General features: G+C 38.9%; 2 protein-coding genes across 6 annotated transcripts; one reads left to right on the forward strand and one right to left on the reverse strand.

Annotated features, from left to right (window-relative positions):
* The first annotated feature begins 3,958 nt into the window (after positions 1 to 3,958).
* Positions 3,959 to 9,461, forward strand: wdr61 (WD repeat domain 61). The gene is made up of 11 exons (XM_044125461.1): positions 3,959 to 4,069; positions 4,376 to 4,414; positions 4,498 to 4,525; positions 4,806 to 4,911; positions 5,369 to 5,541; positions 5,725 to 5,873; positions 6,523 to 6,616; positions 7,600 to 7,693; positions 7,803 to 7,895; positions 7,999 to 8,077; positions 9,236 to 9,461. Exons 2-11 carry the CDS (start codon positions 4,403 to 4,405, stop codon positions 9,323 to 9,325), a joined length of 918 nt encoding a protein of 305 aa, XP_043981396.1. The 5' UTR covers positions 3,959 to 4,069; positions 4,376 to 4,402; the 3' UTR covers positions 9,326 to 9,461.
* Positions 9,462 to 10,157: 696 nt separating this feature from the next.
* On the reverse strand, positions 10,158 to 16,816 carry slc25a44a (solute carrier family 25 member 44a). Of its 5 annotated transcripts, none has more exons than XM_044125455.1 (5): positions 16,731 to 16,816; positions 16,294 to 16,419; positions 14,459 to 15,154; positions 14,241 to 14,368; positions 10,158 to 12,295 (listed from the first exon to the last, which is right to left on the reverse strand). In XM_044125455.1, the coding sequence occupies exons 3-5, from the start codon at positions 15,090 to 15,092 to the stop codon at positions 12,104 to 12,106; spliced, it is 954 nt and encodes a 317-aa protein (XP_043981390.1). In that variant the 5' UTR covers positions 15,093 to 15,154; positions 16,294 to 16,419; positions 16,731 to 16,816; the 3' UTR covers positions 10,158 to 12,103. The 5 variants fall into 5 exon arrangements, with proteins under 5 accessions (XP_043981390.1, XP_043981395.1, XP_043981392.1 ...); XM_044125460.1 differs by having other exon boundaries at positions 16,294 to 16,414; positions 16,731 to 16,752; XM_044125457.1 differs by lacking the exon at positions 16,731 to 16,816 and adding an exon at positions 16,569 to 16,618.
* Between the last annotated feature and the right edge of the window lie 516 nt (positions 16,817 to 17,332).

Below are 17,332 nucleotides of genomic sequence, written 5' to 3' on the forward strand. Positions count from 1 at the left end.
ACAGCATCATACATCTTCCACCATGCTAACCAGGTATGAGGTAGTTCTTTCACCTATTCGTTCAGGAGAGTTTTTGGTGAGCCTCTCACAAAGCTGCAGCGTTTCCGTGACTCTTCCAGTCGCTCAGGATCTCAGCTGCAAACTGCTGATGACACTCTGAGGTCACTTCCACCTGAGAACATCCTGTTTGAAGCCTTGCGATGGCAAAGGTGCTGTTGATCAGTTGTCAAAATGTGAACAGCATGACGAGGAGGGCTGTTTGAGTTACCAGTACTGACTGAAGCGGGAAACTGTATCGGTTGATTCATGGATCAAACACAAGTTGCCCAGAAAGAACGACAAAAAGCAAAATATATCCATAGGATTAAGGTCAAAAATCATACTAAATAAGTGGTCTACGGAATATCAGGCAGACAATGAAAGATAAACCATGATTACTAATTGACTTAAACTTTGCTTTATGTTCCTTTATGGATTCTCTTTTCTTGTTTTCTGCATGCAGTTGCGAATAAATACATTTCTAACGTTAGAGGAAAAAATAGCCTGAAACCAGGGCTGACCCGTCACTGCCCCTGGAAGTAACCAATATCATGATCTTGTTGGATTTTATGGTTTATGTAACACTTAATGCTTTTATGGACCTAAGAATCTTCTGACTTTCCACAACTTTGACTCCTTTGTCCACCACAATGTCCAATTGGACACCCTGTCTATTAGTATTGATGTGTATGTCCCACAGGATCCACCACTTTTGGAAGTGTCTCCCTCTTCTGATCTTCCTATACAGCATTCCTACGTGGTTATGTGTATATTTTGGGTGCTAGCCTCCTGTACCCTGTAGCTACGTTGACTCTCAGAGTCAGCGTAGGATCATGGATTCTGTCTGTTGTGGTAGACCCTGTCTGCTGGGTCTGCCTGTTCTCTGCTGCCAGGATCAGTGTATTTGTGCTGTCCTTTAGTCCAGCATTGTTAAAACTTCTCAATATATGGCACATCCTCAGTCAGGTACTGCATATTGCTCAGGACTCACCGTTGCACTATGCTTCTGTTTCTTAAGACCTTCACCAAGCAATTTATGACCATGATTCTGATGTTCTCCAAGAGAACGTCAGATATTCTGGATGGTAGCTCTGACAAGTCCTCCATTAATTTGCACGTAACGCAACAACCAGGGGACCGACCAAAGACAGTGGCAGGCAAAAGGTGAAACTCATCTGAAGGGATACGATTGCGACGGGTGTGACAACAATAGTTGAACTTTCTTGCGTTGCACTGAAAGCCCGCATGCACCCGTCTACATGTACAAGCTCAAAATTTCAGATCCACTAATGTTGCTGGTCACTTGGCTGGACTAGGAAGGGCAAGCTATTGTCACCTGACTGAGCAAGTTCAAAAGGAAAAGAACGAAGAAGGAGCGACACCGCCTTCTGTGTCAAGCCCTTCAGGTTGCTGGACTTTGTGCCAAACCCTTTTTGCCCTCTCTGGTGATTTCAGTGGCTTCAATCTCCAGCAGAGTATTGATGGCTTGGACTTTGTTTGTACCATTCAGCTGGCTTTTCACTTACTCCCTACCCATTTCTGGTCGACTTGCTAGTGCCCTCTTCATGGTTGCTTGTAGTCATTAGGATACCAATCTAAAGTTGTTGTCCTGAATATGTTCTCTGTTTTCTTCCTTCCACAGAAGACATAGTTGGTCCAGGGTTTCAGTTCTTTACTTTGTCTCTGTCCTGTGCCAAGTTTATCATTATCTCAAAAACTTGTTCTCCAAACTTAAAGCTTATATTTGACCTTATGAGGGGAAAAAGTACTGATCATGCTCTTAGCTTCTTATGCTTATGTTGACTCAAATCTTGACTGAAGCCCAGTGTAAGGAAAAAGCTTGTGAAAACAAGTTTCCTGAATGTGTTGGACTACGGAGACATTGCCTGCTGTACATGAACGTAGCTTCCTCAGTTCTACGTTGTCTGGATACAACATTGCAGTGCTTTACATTTCATTACAAACGCTGCCTGGCTCACCACTCTGAACTTTATGTCTTCCTTTCATGGGCTTGGTTGAAACAAAGAGACAACAACATTGGCTTCTGTTCATTTATAGAGCTGCCCTGGATGACACTACGCCCGTATTTGCTTAGTCCCGTGTCTCCAGTGAGGGCTGGACACAGTTTCTACTCAACACATCAGCTTCTCTTTGGTGTCTGCAAAATCTACTCAAAACTGGGAAGAAAAAACAAATCTCTTATGCTCCTCTATGGTCCTGGAGTAATTCGCAAAAGTCATTAAAAGTCCAAAATTTAATTCTATGAAAACTCTTCTTAAAGAGAGTAGTTGCTATGGCTAAACCCCTTTTAAATTATTTTATGACGCGTTAATCTTGTACTCTAATATTATTTTTCAACATTTTGTTTTCACTAAAGTGAATTTTGGGGTTTTGATCAACTGTGCTTTTTAATATTGTCTTACATGTGGTGTTCCACCTTTTCAGGTCACCCTCAAAAAAAGAGACTTGATCTCAAGGCACTTCCTGCTAAAATAATGGTTAAATCAAGGTTTAAAAAACTTAATCAATGGGATCCAAATAGTTGGCTAATTACTGCTGCAGTTCCGTCACAGATAAAACTAATGTGCTTTTAGGATCTTCATTTTAAAAAAATCTAAATTTTTTGATATTTGCGTGGTATAAAAAAAACTTCTGTTTTTTGTCTGATTAGCTCCAAGGTGCCAGGAGAATCACTTTTATGTTTGGTTAATGGCTAATGATCCACAGTTCCCTTTGGTTTAGGTTATTCTAATAATAATTCTCCTCGGAATAATACTGCTCTTGTACTTCTCTTCTCTTGTACCCTGTAGTGGACACAGCAAACATGTAGAAGAAGATACTATTGTCAGATGAGAGCAACACAAACTTCTTAACCAATCTGCAAAACTCTGCAGGACATTGGCCAGCCAGAGCTACAAAGGAACGGTTCAGATAATTCAGTTCAATTCAATTTAAAAATACTTTATCAATTCCAAAGGGAAATTAGTAACTTACATTATCCATGGTTTATGTAAGCGTTGCTGTAGATGCTGAAGACTATGGAAAGAAAGGATCTCTTGTAGTGTAGTGTTACAGCAGTTCAGCTCAGGGTTGTCCAAAGTGTTCTTGATTTTCTTGGACACCAAGAGGTAAAGGAAGTTCACATGAAAAATATTTACTCAAACATATCCAACAAACTAGTTTATTAAAAAATATAGAAAGGACTTTGATGAATGAATGTATTTAGGTAGAATATTGCCAGACTGAAATTCAACACTTAGTTATGGCATTAAAATTAAGTTACAATATAAGAAATATATGCAGCTCTGGAAAAAAGAAGAGACCATTTAAAATGATCAGTTTCTCTGATTTTACTCTTTATAGGTATATGTTTGAGTAAAATAAACAATGTTCTTTTATTCTATGAACTACTGACATGTCTCCAAATTTCCAAGAAAAAAATTTGTATTTGCAAAAAATGAGAAATGGTCGAAATAACGAAAAAGAAGCTTTGCTTTCAGACCCCAAATAATGCAAAGAAAACAAGTTTATATTCATTTAGAAACAACAATAGTAATATTTTTTCTCTGGGAGAGTTCAGAAATTGATATTTGGTGGAACAATCATGAGGTTTTCAATGGGGTTCAATGTAGTGGTCTCTTAATTATTTTCCTGAGCTGGATATATGTCCATGTTTTAAGATGAGAAAGAGTTGACCAAACTCATTCCTTTATTTAGTTTTTTTTAACACTTGACATGTAACCCCTCTTTCTCTATTATCTTTCCACTTTGTGTTGTAATTGCGTTCAGTTTCAAATGTTGTCATGTACAGTTGTCTTACTGATAACAAAGACCAACACCTCTTTTGTAATACCCCTCTTTGCCGCATCTGTGGGGGCGATAGCGAGGTTATTTGACGTTTCTCAAACCCTATTAACAAAAGCCAAGGAAGTCCGAGGGCGGAAGTTACATCAAATGTTGTCATGATGCAGTTTCACATGTAAAACAGTGAGGACACAAATTTCTGATATAAAGTTTGGTGGTTTTGAAGGTAAGTGAGCGCTCTTCGTTGTAATTATCTTTTGTATTTACTTACAATGTCGCTTGCAATCCGCCAGCTCGCTGGTGTTGCAATTTTGTTTGCAACACCAGCGAGCTAGAGACAACTAGCCTGGGTTAGCTACTACCTTTGCTTCATTTGTATATGTTCACGGCAAAAAAAGCAAAGTTGCTATTTAGAAATTCTCTTTTCAAAATCAACGCTAAGGCGGCAAACAACTCTATACATTTAGAAATAACAGTGTTAACTTAAAAATGGCAGTTAAAAAACAACAACCCTGCATTATTTTGAATACAGGGTGAAATACTTCCAGGACCAAAAGCAATGAGTACCCAGGTAATGAGTAAACTATTTACGTTTTTGTTCGTTGTGGTGATATTTAGACAGAGGTTGACTTTGGTTTTGTGCTTTAATTTCAGTACAGCATTCTGTTCAAGCAAGAACATGGTGAGTAGCATGGTTCATGAACACCACCGCTGTTTTTAGAGTTCCACATTATTTAATGGTTTCAAATGACAGTCCCAATCTGTCTCTGTGGAATAATTTCACTTGGGTTGCAGTTGAATGACAAAGCACATGGTGGGTGATATTTGGTACTGTTCATGTGGACAGAGAAGTGGAATTAGGAGTGCCAGGATCTGAGTTTGTTTGTTTGTTTGTTTGAGTTGAGGGAGCTTGGTATGAGCTCCTTCAACTCATGGGATTTCTCTTCTTATCTTCCCTTCAGCTCATGACGATGCCATCTGGACAGCAGCATGGGGCAAAAGTGAAGCGGACGGCTCGGAAACTATCATCACCGGTTCACTAGATGATTTGGTCAAAGTCTGGAAATGGTGTGAATTTCTTCATCTTTTTCGGCACTGATGGTTTTCTTTCATTCTTTTGTCTGTTGTTTCTTTACATCCTTCCTTTTTGAGTTTTTTTCCATTCTTCTTTTCAGCCTCTCTACAGTCCTTTCCCCATTCTATGCTTTGCCATCTTCCCTCTTACTTACAGTGTTGATCTGATTTGTCTGTTATTTTTCTGCTGGACGCCAGTATAGCTGCTGTTCCAGTTACACTTGAAAAAGACCTTAGCTAATGGTTTAGGACTCCTGAATTAATGGGACTGGTTCAGTGATATTAGCTTTGTCAAAGTTTTGCTTATTCCACATCCTCAAATGAAGCTGAAATTTCACATCCTATCAAATTTCCCGGTAAAATAATAATTGAATCCATGTGAAAGCCAGCTGATAAATCTTAGGTTTTGACTAGGCCTGGAAATAGCGCTCGTATCTCTGGGTTCCTGCAGGTCGGATGAGAAGCTGGAGCTGCAGTGGACCCTGGAGGGCCACCAGCTGGGCGTGGTCTCTGTGGACATCAGTCACCACGGAGCCATCGCGGCCTCCAGCTCCCTGGACGCACATATCCGCCTGTGGGACCTGGAGTCGGGGAAACAGATCAAGTCCATGGACGCCGGACCAGGTGGGAGGAGGTTATTCTCGGCTTGCTTTTGTGTCTCACCTGGACTGAGATTGTCCAGTAATTTAAGAACATGATGTAGCTCTTTTTTCTTTTTTTTTCTTTTTTACAATGCACCAACGCAGATTTTGTTTTCCAGAGGTAGACGCTTCGTATCCTCTAATCCATTTTCTGTCACTCTTATAGTTGATGCGTGGACAGTCGCCTTCTCTCCAGACTCTAAGTACATCGCCACAGGCAGCCATCTTGGAAAAGTGAACATCTTTGGTGTGGAAAGTGGCAAGAAGGAATATTCCCTGGACACCAGAGGAAAATTCATCCTCAGTATAGCTTACGTGAGAATCAGTTGCTTGTTTTCTTTTCAGATTTTTATCAACAAAGACATGGGTCAGTTGAGATGTTTCAGGCATCTCATCAGCCGCCTCTCTTTGGCGTTTTGTGGGGCGTCCCACAGGGAGGAGACCTCAGGACCCAGAACTTTCCTGGAGGACCATATGTTGTCTTTTTTTTCCTTTTTCTTTTTGAAAAAAAGCAAGTTACATAAAATATTTTTAAGAAGTGGATTTTATTTCAACCATTCCTTCTACGAGTTCTACAATGGAGATTAAATAATTGAGAATGCCGTAACATTAGCGGAAAATATTATTTTTCATCAGAAAAATCATGTCCTAAAATTACGAGAGAAAAAGTCACTTCTATAGTTGGAAAAAAATCCAGATTTTTCAAAAAACAATGTACCTTCAAAAACCTAAATTTTAGTAAATCACTAAAATCTTTTTCAAGCTTTTGTTCACATGCTTAAAATAGCGTGTGAGCATGTGGGGTTTTCATTTTTACTCTGCTTAAAATGAGTTTGATTCTCTGAAATATTTACATGTGACATAAAAAGCAAAAACAGGAGAAATCTGAAAGTGTCCCAGAACTTCCTCGCAGCGCCGTGGCGGCCATTTTGGCTCCATTTCACATTTCCTTCTTGCTCCTCAGAGCCCCGATGGAAAGTATTTAGCCAGCGGCGCGATCGATGGGATCATCAACATCTTCGACATCGCCACCGGGAAGCTACTCCACACACTTGAAGGTCGGCTAATTTACAAATTTATATGAAGAAAAAAAGACTTAATTTTTTCCAGGAATAACCCTTCGATTAATAGCCAGACAAATCCAGCATTTTAGGTGGTTTTTAGTGATAATTTAGACCTTTATCGGTGTGTTTGGTTTTTTATTTTCCAGCATTAGGATTAAGCAGGTCATCTATTAGAGGCAGGAAAAAGCCCAAGTTATTTTCTTTAAGGTTTTAATTTCGATTTTATTGAAATATAATTCTGAAAATAAAACTTTTAGCTTATGATTTAGATTGTAATGCAACAAATTCTCAGATTTTACCATTACGTGTCACTTTTCTGACTTTTCTATTAATGCTTAGTGATGTGTTCACCTTAAGGTGGCCTGAAAACGACTGGGAAATCTGGAAATTTGAGTTTAGAAAACTCTGGACTTTTGACAAGAAAAAAAATTTACAATCTGTGTAGCATATGTTGTTTGAAGGTTGAGTCTCTCTCTCTCTGTACATGTATTTATTCTGCACATACATTGTCGGACCACTGTAGAAATATATCAATAGGAAATTTATTATATTTATACTTTAAAAGTTGACTAAAAACAACAGAGATCCTTGCAAACAGTCTGGAAAAGTCTGTTCCTGTTCTGGACAAGTGTGGAAATATGCAAAAAAAAAAATTCTAGAGGTTTTTTTTTTTTGTCTTTAATGTAATTACTCTAATGCCCATTTAACAATTACAAAATTTACAGATAATAAAGCTAGTATAAGCTGAAACATTGTGCTGTGCCTCTTAAGAGTTAAAGCTGACTTTTTGTGTCAAATATCCAAAACACAGTAAAAAAAAAAAAAAAAAAAATCCTGCTGAACTCTTGAAATTTATCTGGAAAAGAGTAAAATTTTTAACTTAAAAAGTGTTCAGGAATCCTGACTTGAATAGCCCATTAAGACTTGGTTCTGTCCAGACGAGGAGTTTGATATTCTGTGTGTTTTCTTGTCCGCAGGTCACGCCATGCCCATCAGATCCCTCACCTTCTCCCCGGACTCCCAGCTGCTGGTCACAGCCTCCGACGACGGATATATCAAAATATACGACGTGTAAGTGGCACTTTCTGTGCATCATCGCTTTGATCAATCCTAATTTAGTGATTTATGGACAAACTGTGGAAAAGTAGCAGATTCAAGCAGTGCTTTATCTGTTCCTCAGACAACATGCCAACCTTGCCGGCACGCTGAGCGGCCATGGGTCCTGGGTTCTTAATGTGGCGTTCTCTCCGGATCACACCCACTTTGTCTCCAGGTGGGACACTGAAAGCAGCTCTTCCACACTTCAATGTGTTGTTGTTACGAAATGTTGTGACGTGTTTTCTCCGTAAAAACCTTCTTCCTTCTGCTCCCCTCAGCTCGTCTGACAAGAGCGTGAAAGTTTGGGACGCCAGCACCAGAGCTTGTATCAACACTTTCTTTGACCACCAAGACCAGGTGAGGAACCTGACTCTTCTAGATTTTTGATATTTATCTTTGTGTGAAAATTTGCAGACCTTTGGAATTTTCTGTGACTGACCAACCAACGGTAGAGGATACATATAATCACCTTTTCTGGGAAGATCTAAATTTTTGCTTTTTGCAATAAGAATACCATAAGAAGTTTAAATTTACACCATTCCACTGAAGATGTGGAACAAGGTCATCTGCTCAGACGACCACCTCTTTTTGGCCTACAGGCTAAACATGGCAGTAAACTAAGTCCTGGTGCCCATGTAGACGGATCTTTATAAAAGCAAATATCTCCATCACATCATTTGAGAAAACATACAGGATCAGTTTCAGAAAAGTTTTCATCCACATAAACTTGCACAAATATACCCCTGAGCGTTGCTTTAAACTATAGGGGGCGATTCGTGCAAAGCTGAAATCCATGTCAGCCAATCACATCGCTTAAAAATAACCATGACTTCCTGTTAGGAAGCAAGTATGTGGATACGTTGGCGCGTTATTTGTTGCAGACTTTAATGCGCAGGGCCCTAAATCTCCGTTTTCCCATGCATACAAGCAAACAGAGTTTTCTCAAAACTTCAATTTGGTCAGAAATTTTAATAAATGATTGTCTTTTATTTGTTGATGAGGAAAATAAAAGTTACTTTGCACCAGATTTAGCCCAAACTAGTTTGGAGCCACACTAAAGGCCAAAATTGTGTAAAAAAATAAATAAAAAATGTAATTATTCGTTTTCCAAATTTAACCATCTACCTGTGGACTAAACCCTTTAACTGTATTTGAACTAAAACATAAAATTTCCCCCATGAAACATGGGAGTGGCAGCATCATGCTGCTGCATTTTCTAAAAAAAATTTGGCACTTCTGTTGTGAGACTAGTGTGGCGCTTCATCTTCCCATCTACAACCAGATCAGCAATGGCTTAGATTGAAGCATGTGAATCAATTAAAACGGCTCAGTCAAAGCCCAAACTTCAATCTACTTGCGAATCTACTCTTTTGTTGGTTTGTCTCACAAATTCCTGCCAGCTTTCATTAGAACTGAGGCTGCAGAGACGTTTGATCTCTTCTCCTGCTCACTGAGCTTTTTTTTTTTTTTTTTTTTTTTTTGCTACCGTACTTCCAATATCTCTGTCGTCCCAAGGTGTGGTGCGTGAAGTACAACAGCAAAGGCTCAAAGATCGTCTCGGCCGGCGACGACCGCGCCATCCACATCTACGACTGCCCATTGTGATAAAGAGCAGTCAGTAGCAGCAGGAGAAGGAAAAAGTTCCCATTGATTCTTAGAGGGAGGATTTTGTGTAGTAAATGTGTTACTGTTTATGCACTGGCTAAATTAGGCCAAATAATAAAAGACTTGTTTTTGGTAATTTGTTTCTGTTGCATTGCTGTTAGTTGAACCTATTAGAGGTTTATTTACAGACGTCTACCTGAATGGCCGGAAATGTAAAGTTAGATGTAACTAATGTAAAGGCGAGCCCTGAAAGACGAACTAGACTTTGAAATGTTACTTTTCACAAATCAACAGTTTCAGTACTGCAGATGAATCGGTTTTATACTGTAGCAAAAAGACTGTTAAACTTTTAGCTTTTATTATTTTCTGGGTCTGAATGGGTTTGGGCCTAAAATACCAAACAACACAGTTGTAAAAATAGCTATTTTACTTAGTTAAGGGTTCCAAACTTGGCAAACTCTTAAAAGACTATTGTGTATCCCTTTTGTGCACATTTTGTTTTCAGGTTTTTCTTCCACTCAACTTTCCATTAATATCCTTTGTCAGCACAAGTGTCAAGTAAGTAGTCTACATTGGAGGTTTTAAAATGTTCTCATTTTCTGAGAAATATAACTTTGATCATCAAAATTAAATTAAATCAGTTCATGTTTAATCCATCAATAAGTTTAACCTTTTTGAATCAAACCACTAAAATAAATGTATGATATTCTAATTTACACTGCAGGATTACAGCAGCTTGGTCTCAAGCATAAAGTGCTCCCTCTGATGGACTATCAAACGAACTGCAGCCCCTGATTTATGACGTTTAAGAAAAATATATACGGTATATATATTTATTTTTATACAATTTTTATTCAACTCGAACTCTTGACATGTTGATGTAACAACTTTTACACATTCATTTAGTGTGTCACAGAAATACTAAAAGACTTATTCCAGAAACACTGTACTTGACCTGGACAGAAGTGTCCACAGAATTACTTAAAAAACTAAAAGCACAAAATGTCCACTGTGGGATGGCTGTAAATCTGAATACACTGTAATGTCAACTTTGAAGGCAGGTTAGTAAATCAGGGTGTGTGTGTTGCTGCCATCTTTGGTTTATGGAACCGTGGCAGCGCGGTTTGAGTTGGAGTCTTCTTAAAATCATCAAATTTCTCACCAGGAGAGATTTTACATACAAAAATAAAAAATAAAGTGTTCACTTCCACGCTTTTTTAAGAGCTCAAACGTAAATGTTTGGAATCAATTGGAAGACCCTGGTTACCACTGAAGTGATACAATCGAGCTCAAATTAATGTGGTTTACTCTTCGTTGAAGTGAACATATTAAAGGCAGTGACACACAATATGATCAAGGTCCTAAAGGGTATTAATTACAGAATTACACAGAATTACACATATTAATCATGTAACAGATTTTTTTTTTTTTTAATAAAAAGAGTAGTACCAAGTATTCTGCAGACAAGGCCTCTTGATAAACAGATACTGACCGTCATTCTGAGATGAATACTCCACATTTCTCTCAGGTGGTTACCATGGCTTTTGACCTACAGGAGTTGAGGATGCCAGCAGAACCACACCTTCTCCAAAAGCAAAGATGAGACCAGAGGTTCTCGAACTGGAAACCTTTCTGTCCGTGGACTGGACAGCCCTCGGAAAATACCTTAAAGTCCACAAAACACTTGCGGACCAGAGAACCAAACCCCCCTGTAACAACTCAGTTAGGGAAAGATCTGCAGACATTAAAATGTTATTTGTACAGTAGAGTACAAGAAGATAAAGGCAACATTGGTTTCTACACCACCAAAGCTATTACAGTTTCAGTCGACCTAATGCGACCTCTCTAGATCAGGGCTTTTCAAAGTGTTGGCTGTGCATGTCCCCTAGGGAGTGCTAGAGTTCTTCAAGGGGTGGCAAAATGAGGGTTAAAAAAAAGAAAACAGATGAAGTAATTCAAAATATTTAACTTCACCAAGCCTATGGCCGAAACAAAATGGATCGATTTTTTTATTTTAAGTACATAAAGATACGGTGAGTGATGAGATAGTCGGGGCCGAGGAAAATGAAATGAGGAAGGAAGTGTGACCATGATTATTTAAAATCTAGATTTGTCTGAATGAACTTGAGGACGCTCCACTGCCATAGTGTTGTCTGCCAAGAGTAGCTAGCTAACCTCGCTATTAGACCTTGTCGACTTGACGTCATGTAAGGCCCAACACCAACGTTAGATGACGAAGGTGGTTGTAATAAAAAAGGTAGCCCACACTTGTAGCACTGTAAATGACAAGGTAAGCAAAGCGTCATAGCTAATGCAGGTAAACCCCACAAGACCAGAAACTTGTATGAATGGAACATCAAGTAAAAAGTAGATGGGAGGGCGCAGATGTCCATTTGCTCTTTGATAAGCTAGCTACCAGATTCTGAAAACCCATATTCTAGGTTAAAACTTGAATTTTTCCAATCAGTTCTTTTCGTCCGTCACCTAGCTTAATTTTATCTACAGCAACACAAATGAGGAACAAGTACCTGTTATGCATTTCAATGTGCGCCATTCACAAATAATACAGCAAATCACAGGACAGCAAGAACAATAAGGTTGTTTCATCAACCTTCCAGTTGCTAACGGCTGCGTCTAATGTTGAATTCTCTTTATTCCTGCGTTTAAAGCCGCACCAATCTAAAGCGCATCAGACAGATCTGGGTCACTGTCTCTGTGCAGCTGGAGAATGATGACAGGCTGTCCCGGTCCCCCACCCTGCCTACGCCTTGTTGTCTTTCACCAGTGTCTGGTCTCAATCAGCTCGGCGCGAAGGCTCAGCCTCTTCAGGGTCTCGTATCCAACCACGATCAGCACCGACGTGGGCATGGAGGAAATGATGCGGGCCGACAGCCCTTTGGTCATCATCCAGATGCCCTCCTCTGCCAGCAGCTGCTTGAACGTCTCTATGACGGATGTATGGCCCTCCACCTTAGAGAAGGATGATTATGGTGATGCATGGTTAGCTTTTTTTAAAACCTTATGTTACCAGGGGAAATAAACAACAACTTTGTATAAATAAACTCAACAGTTTGTTACATTTGGAGTGCGGAAGATTAAATGTTTTGTATATCGTTATTATCAGCTAAAACTATTTATAGACCATCTGTGTATTGTAATGCTCCCAAACCTTAGGCTCATTGTCCATGAGTGTGATTAGATACTTTAAACTGGCGTTTTATGTTACTTTTGGACTCATGGTTTACTTCTTGCTGAACGGCCTTTTAGCACATATCAGTGTATGAATTGTTTCTCTGTGGATTACAACTTTCACAGACTTCAGTTTGAAACTTCACAGTGTCTTTTACTTTGGTTCTGAGGTTAATATGAAGATTTAACACTAAATCTTATGACACAGTTCATCCTTGTGATACAGAACCCATCTCTGTCCTGAATGTTACGTTTCTCATGGCAGAGCTCTCTGTACAGCAATAGAGATCAAAAGTCCTTGAAGGTTTGTGACTAGTTACCAGATACTAGAAACTTCTTACCACTGTGCTTTCCAATGAAGGTTGCTTTATGATGTTCTAAGTCCTGTTTAGATTGTTGTTTTGGGTTCATGCACCTTCATCAACTCATTGTCTATATCCACTTATCCTTTAAAGATTGAGGATATAGTTCTTCTCTCTACCGGTTTGAGTGGTTCTTCCCACAGTCCAAAACATACCTTTTAGGTCATGTTGTGGTCTTTCCAAAGAATCCTTAGGTGTGTGTGTGCGCGTGATTGTTAGTCTCCTGTTAGTCTCTGTGTTGCTTTGTGACAGACTGGTGACCAGTCCAGAGTGTACCCTGCCACTTGCCTAATTTCCTGTGGGTTCAACTACTGATTTCATTCAATGACGTACAAATGATTTTGGTTTTTGATGTTCACTCTTCATTATGAAGGTAATCAAGCAGAACCTCCCTTTCTCCCCTCCAGAGATGTTTAATTTGTTTGTAATTGAGCTAGCCAGTCTCAAATACCCAACAAATACATTATTTTGTAATTTGAGGTTTTTGAAATTCAATGATTTAGTTGATTATAATATTTTGCTGGTTATGTTTAAGGCACACCTAAAAACATTACCCTTAAACATCCAAAAAAATTTTGAAAAGAGAGAGAGTGGTTATAACCTTAAGGGGACACAGATTTTTAAGAAACCTAAATTCAGAACTTGTTTGAAAGAACGATGTACTTCGATACAAGGAGTCAAACTGTGGAACGACCTGCAAAACGATGTTAAAAATGTTAAATCATTACACATGTTTAAAAGAATGTTAAAGATTGTTTTTTTGAAGAAGTATGAAATAGTATAAAGTCAAAGTATAGTATTGTTCAGTTGAGATTGATGATTGACCTTGTTTCTTTGTTCTTCCTTTGTTTTCTTTTTTTGTCACATAAGACAAATCAAAAAATTTTTAGTTTTTTTTGTTTTTTGTTTTGATCCATAGTTCAGAAAAAGGGGCAGATATTATAAGATTATTTTCTTCTTTCTGCTACCTTTCATTTCATTTTTAAATTAATATTTTTTTTTTTCTTTGTATTAAATTTTTTTCTTTGTATTGAATGAAATGAATAAAGATTTAATAATAAAAAAAAAAAAAAAAAATGTCTTGAAGCACCTTCTGACATGTGGCAGAATTCATGGTAGATCCTATGATAGAGGGTTTTTTTTGGCAACCTCTTTAAGGATCTTGAACATCCTACAGTGGGATACCTGATAACAAACCGTCTGTGACCCTACCAGGCACATAAACGGCAACAATCTTCTTTCTGACGGCCTCAGACAACTCATGTATGTGTGCAGCCACACTTCAACAGCTAAGAGATTATCAAACTAAAAGTCTGAAGATTAAACAATGACAACCTCCTTCAAAAGGCTCCAGCTTTTCTTACCTGAACTCTTGCACGAACAACATCCATAGGGTTTGTGATGGTGGAGGCAGTTGCTGCTGCCATTGGTCCTGCCACAGCCTGCAGAATCAGGTGGGGACATCCACTTGGCGCCATTAAAGATAATTTTTCTAAAAGTGGAAACAACATTATACATCGTAAGGCCAAGTCGTACAAAAAGTCATGCTGAAAAAAACAAAGGAAATGTGGCATTGATTTACCTGCATAAAAGTGGTAAAAAGGCCACCAAAGGGCACTGTTGGGAATGTACGTGAGCAGTGATGCCACATAACCCTTATAAAATCCCCTGAAACCATCGGCTGCAAATATCTGCACTGTTATTTCCCGCGATTGTCCGAAAGAAAGTTTGCGTTTAGATGTGGCGAGCATAATTTTTGGCTTCACCTTGAAGCGGGAGGGATGTTCCCCCTGTCCTTGCACCATCAAGTGCTGTGACACTATGTCAATGGGCACGGTGATGGTCTGAGCCACCAGCGACGCTGCCCCTCCCGCCACCACGGACTTGACCGTGTTGCTGGGAGAGTAGTGGGACACGTACTTGCGCACCAGTTCGTAGGTGGTGATGTACGCCTGTCCTGACACCAGAGTGAAGGTGTTGATCATGAAGCCTCGGTAGAGGCCCCTCACGCCCTCCGTTCGCAGGATCTTGCAGAAGGCGTCAAAGGTGCCAGAGTACACGGCCTTCCCTTTCTGCACCTGCAGCCGGGTCCGGATTAGGCTGGCTGGGTAGACCGTGACCCGGGTGGTCAACGTCATAAACACACCCAAGGAGTAGAATTTCTTCTTGTCCAGGTCCTCCCATTCGATAATCTGGACGGCACCTTTCTGCTGCATGGTGCTGGTCAGGCCCTAAAGCCAAAGCGCTGCAGTCCTAAACACTGCTGCTTCCATTATACCTGCATCAGACGGAAGCATTAAGTCAATGACAGAGGACAACCGTGGAACACCAGACCAATATGAAGACCAGACAAACCAGTACTAATTATTTATTCATATCATAGAATAGACTTTAAAATACTGTTGTTAGTTTATAAATCACTGAATGGTTTAGCACCACAATACATTAAAGATTTGCTGCTGTTGTATCAACCTTCCAGACCTCTCAGGTTCTGGTTCTGGTCTGCTCTGCGCCCCCAGAACCAGAACCAAATGAGGAGAAGCAGCATTTAGCATCTATGCACCAAAAATCTGGAACAAACTTCCAGAAAACTGTAAAACAGCTGAAACACTGACTTCCTTTAAATCTCAACTAAAAACCCATTTGTTTAGAATTGTATTTGAAACGTAATCAATTGCAAATTTATTGACGGAACCTGACTTGATGTTGTTTTTATTGTTGATTCTATGTTGCATTGTATTTTTGTGTTTGATTTGATGTAAAGCACTTTGAAATGCCTTGTTGCTGAAATGTGCTATACAAATAAAGTTTGATTTGATTTTGATTTGATCATTTTCTGCTCATTGTTTTGCCCTCTATGGTGAAAACATTTGTCTGCTTGTGTTGGCCTATCACTGAACATTTATAATAGACACGTTTAAATGTGTGGTTTTAACATGACCAAATGTTAAGTTGTGAGTGCGAGAACTTTTGCAAGGTACTACAAAAACACACGTTCCTCTATGGATTCGGAACAGTGAGACAAAGTTGTTAATGGCGTTCATTAAATATCTGCAACACTTCACACAATGGCCAAGAGAAGTAAAGCTGTATTACCACAGGGTTCATAAACCCGGAACTGACATGGCTTGTGAAACATATTTGTTAGTCAGTTGGGTCTGTAAGGGGAAGTTTAAGCACATATTCGGCTGCTGACAAATTGGGAGTAAAATAATATCCAACACTAGATGAGCAACTAGCTTTTAAACGTTTGATCAGATCGTCAATAACGTAGTGATGTTTTCGTAGGAAGAGGAAGCACGTGCGAATCACAGCGCGCAGTATACTCGAGCTGCTTTAGCAACAACAAACTGCCATGGGGCTTTCCTATCGAAGAAACTCAAATTAATGTTACCTAAACACACCGACTGAACGTACCCGAATAGTCATTAAGCTCACCGTCCTCGGCCACTGTCGTTTGGGTATCGAAGTTGTTTATTTACACTCGAACGGCCTGCACTGCTGCAACATAATGGAGGGTCATGCCTTCCGTCCATTACTGGTCTGAACAAACATAGTCAAAGGTAAAAGGTCAAGGGTCTAAGCTTTATCAAGACATTTATAAATCGTTATCTGCTTTAAAGTTAATAAAAAAATAAATAAAACAAGTTTGACAAGCATTCTGCTCCAATTTATAGGACTGAAATATTTACTTTGCCAGTCGTTTGTACAATTGAAGGAAGATGATGCATTCATGATCGGGTAAAAATTCTACTAAAGTACATTACAAGGGTGTCACGAAATAACATTACAGATTTTGACCAATGAAAACTAATAGGTAATAAGCAAAAACATAGATAAAGATTTATACATACATGTAAAATTGGTTGAATAATAATAATAAATACTAGTCTTTCTTTCTTTCGTCAGTTACACAAACGTTACTCGAGCCAACGGTCCGATGTGCATTGAAAGCAGCACAGTTGACGTCACATGACAACACTTTTTTTAAAGTCACCGTGCTATTTATGCAAGATACTTCAAGTCATTTCTGACACTGATGCGATTTGAATCTCATATTTGTGGCTTGGCTTTCTTATGACTTAGTTGTCTGTAATTATTTAGCAATATTTTTATAGTTTTCACTTACGAACCTTGTAGTTATGATTTATCCTAATTTTCTACTTAATAATTATGTTATAGCTAAATTATAATTATAAAAATACATAATAATAACAACACACCATCTCATTATTATCGGATACTATGCAAATACTACGAGATACCCTTTCAAAATTTTGACTTAGCTTTTATAGTTATGCATATCATGATAATGTTAAAGCTAATTAGTGATAGACACTATATCATATTATTATGCCTGAGGAGCATGTAATCTTATTGTGAGATAGTATTTTGTCATTATTACTTATTAATAATAATGATAATAAGATAGTATCTGAACTCTCACCTGTTACAA

The sequence above is a fragment of the Gambusia affinis genome, linkage group LG08, assembly GCF_019740435.1.
Source record: "Gambusia affinis linkage group LG08, SWU_Gaff_1.0, whole genome shotgun sequence".
Classification (NCBI taxonomy): domain Eukaryota; kingdom Metazoa; phylum Chordata; class Actinopteri; order Cyprinodontiformes; family Poeciliidae; genus Gambusia; species Gambusia affinis.

Excerpts from the sequence above, each read along its gene's own strand:
- wdr61 (XM_044125461.1), top strand. Across the intron at positions 6,617-7,599 it reads GCTACTCCACACACTTGAAG|GTCACGCCATGCCCATCAGA; the intron begins GTCGGCTAATTT and ends TCTTGTCCGCAG. Across the intron at positions 7,694-7,802 it reads TATATCAAAATATACGACGT|ACAACATGCCAACCTTGCCG; the intron begins GTAAGTGGCACT and ends TCTGTTCCTCAG.
- slc25a44a (XM_044125455.1), bottom strand. The coding sequence starts at position 15,092 with ATGCAGCAGAAAGGTGCCGTCCAGATTATCGAATGGGAGGACCTGGAC. Across the intron at positions 14,369-14,458 it reads TTTTTACCACTTTTATGCAG|AAAAATTATCTTTAATGGCG; the intron begins GTAAATCAATGC and ends TTCCACTTTTAG. Across the intron at positions 12,296-14,240 it reads TTGTTCGTGCAAGAGTTCAG|GTGGAGGGCCATACATCCGT; the intron begins GTAAGAAAAGCT and ends TCCTTCTCTAAG.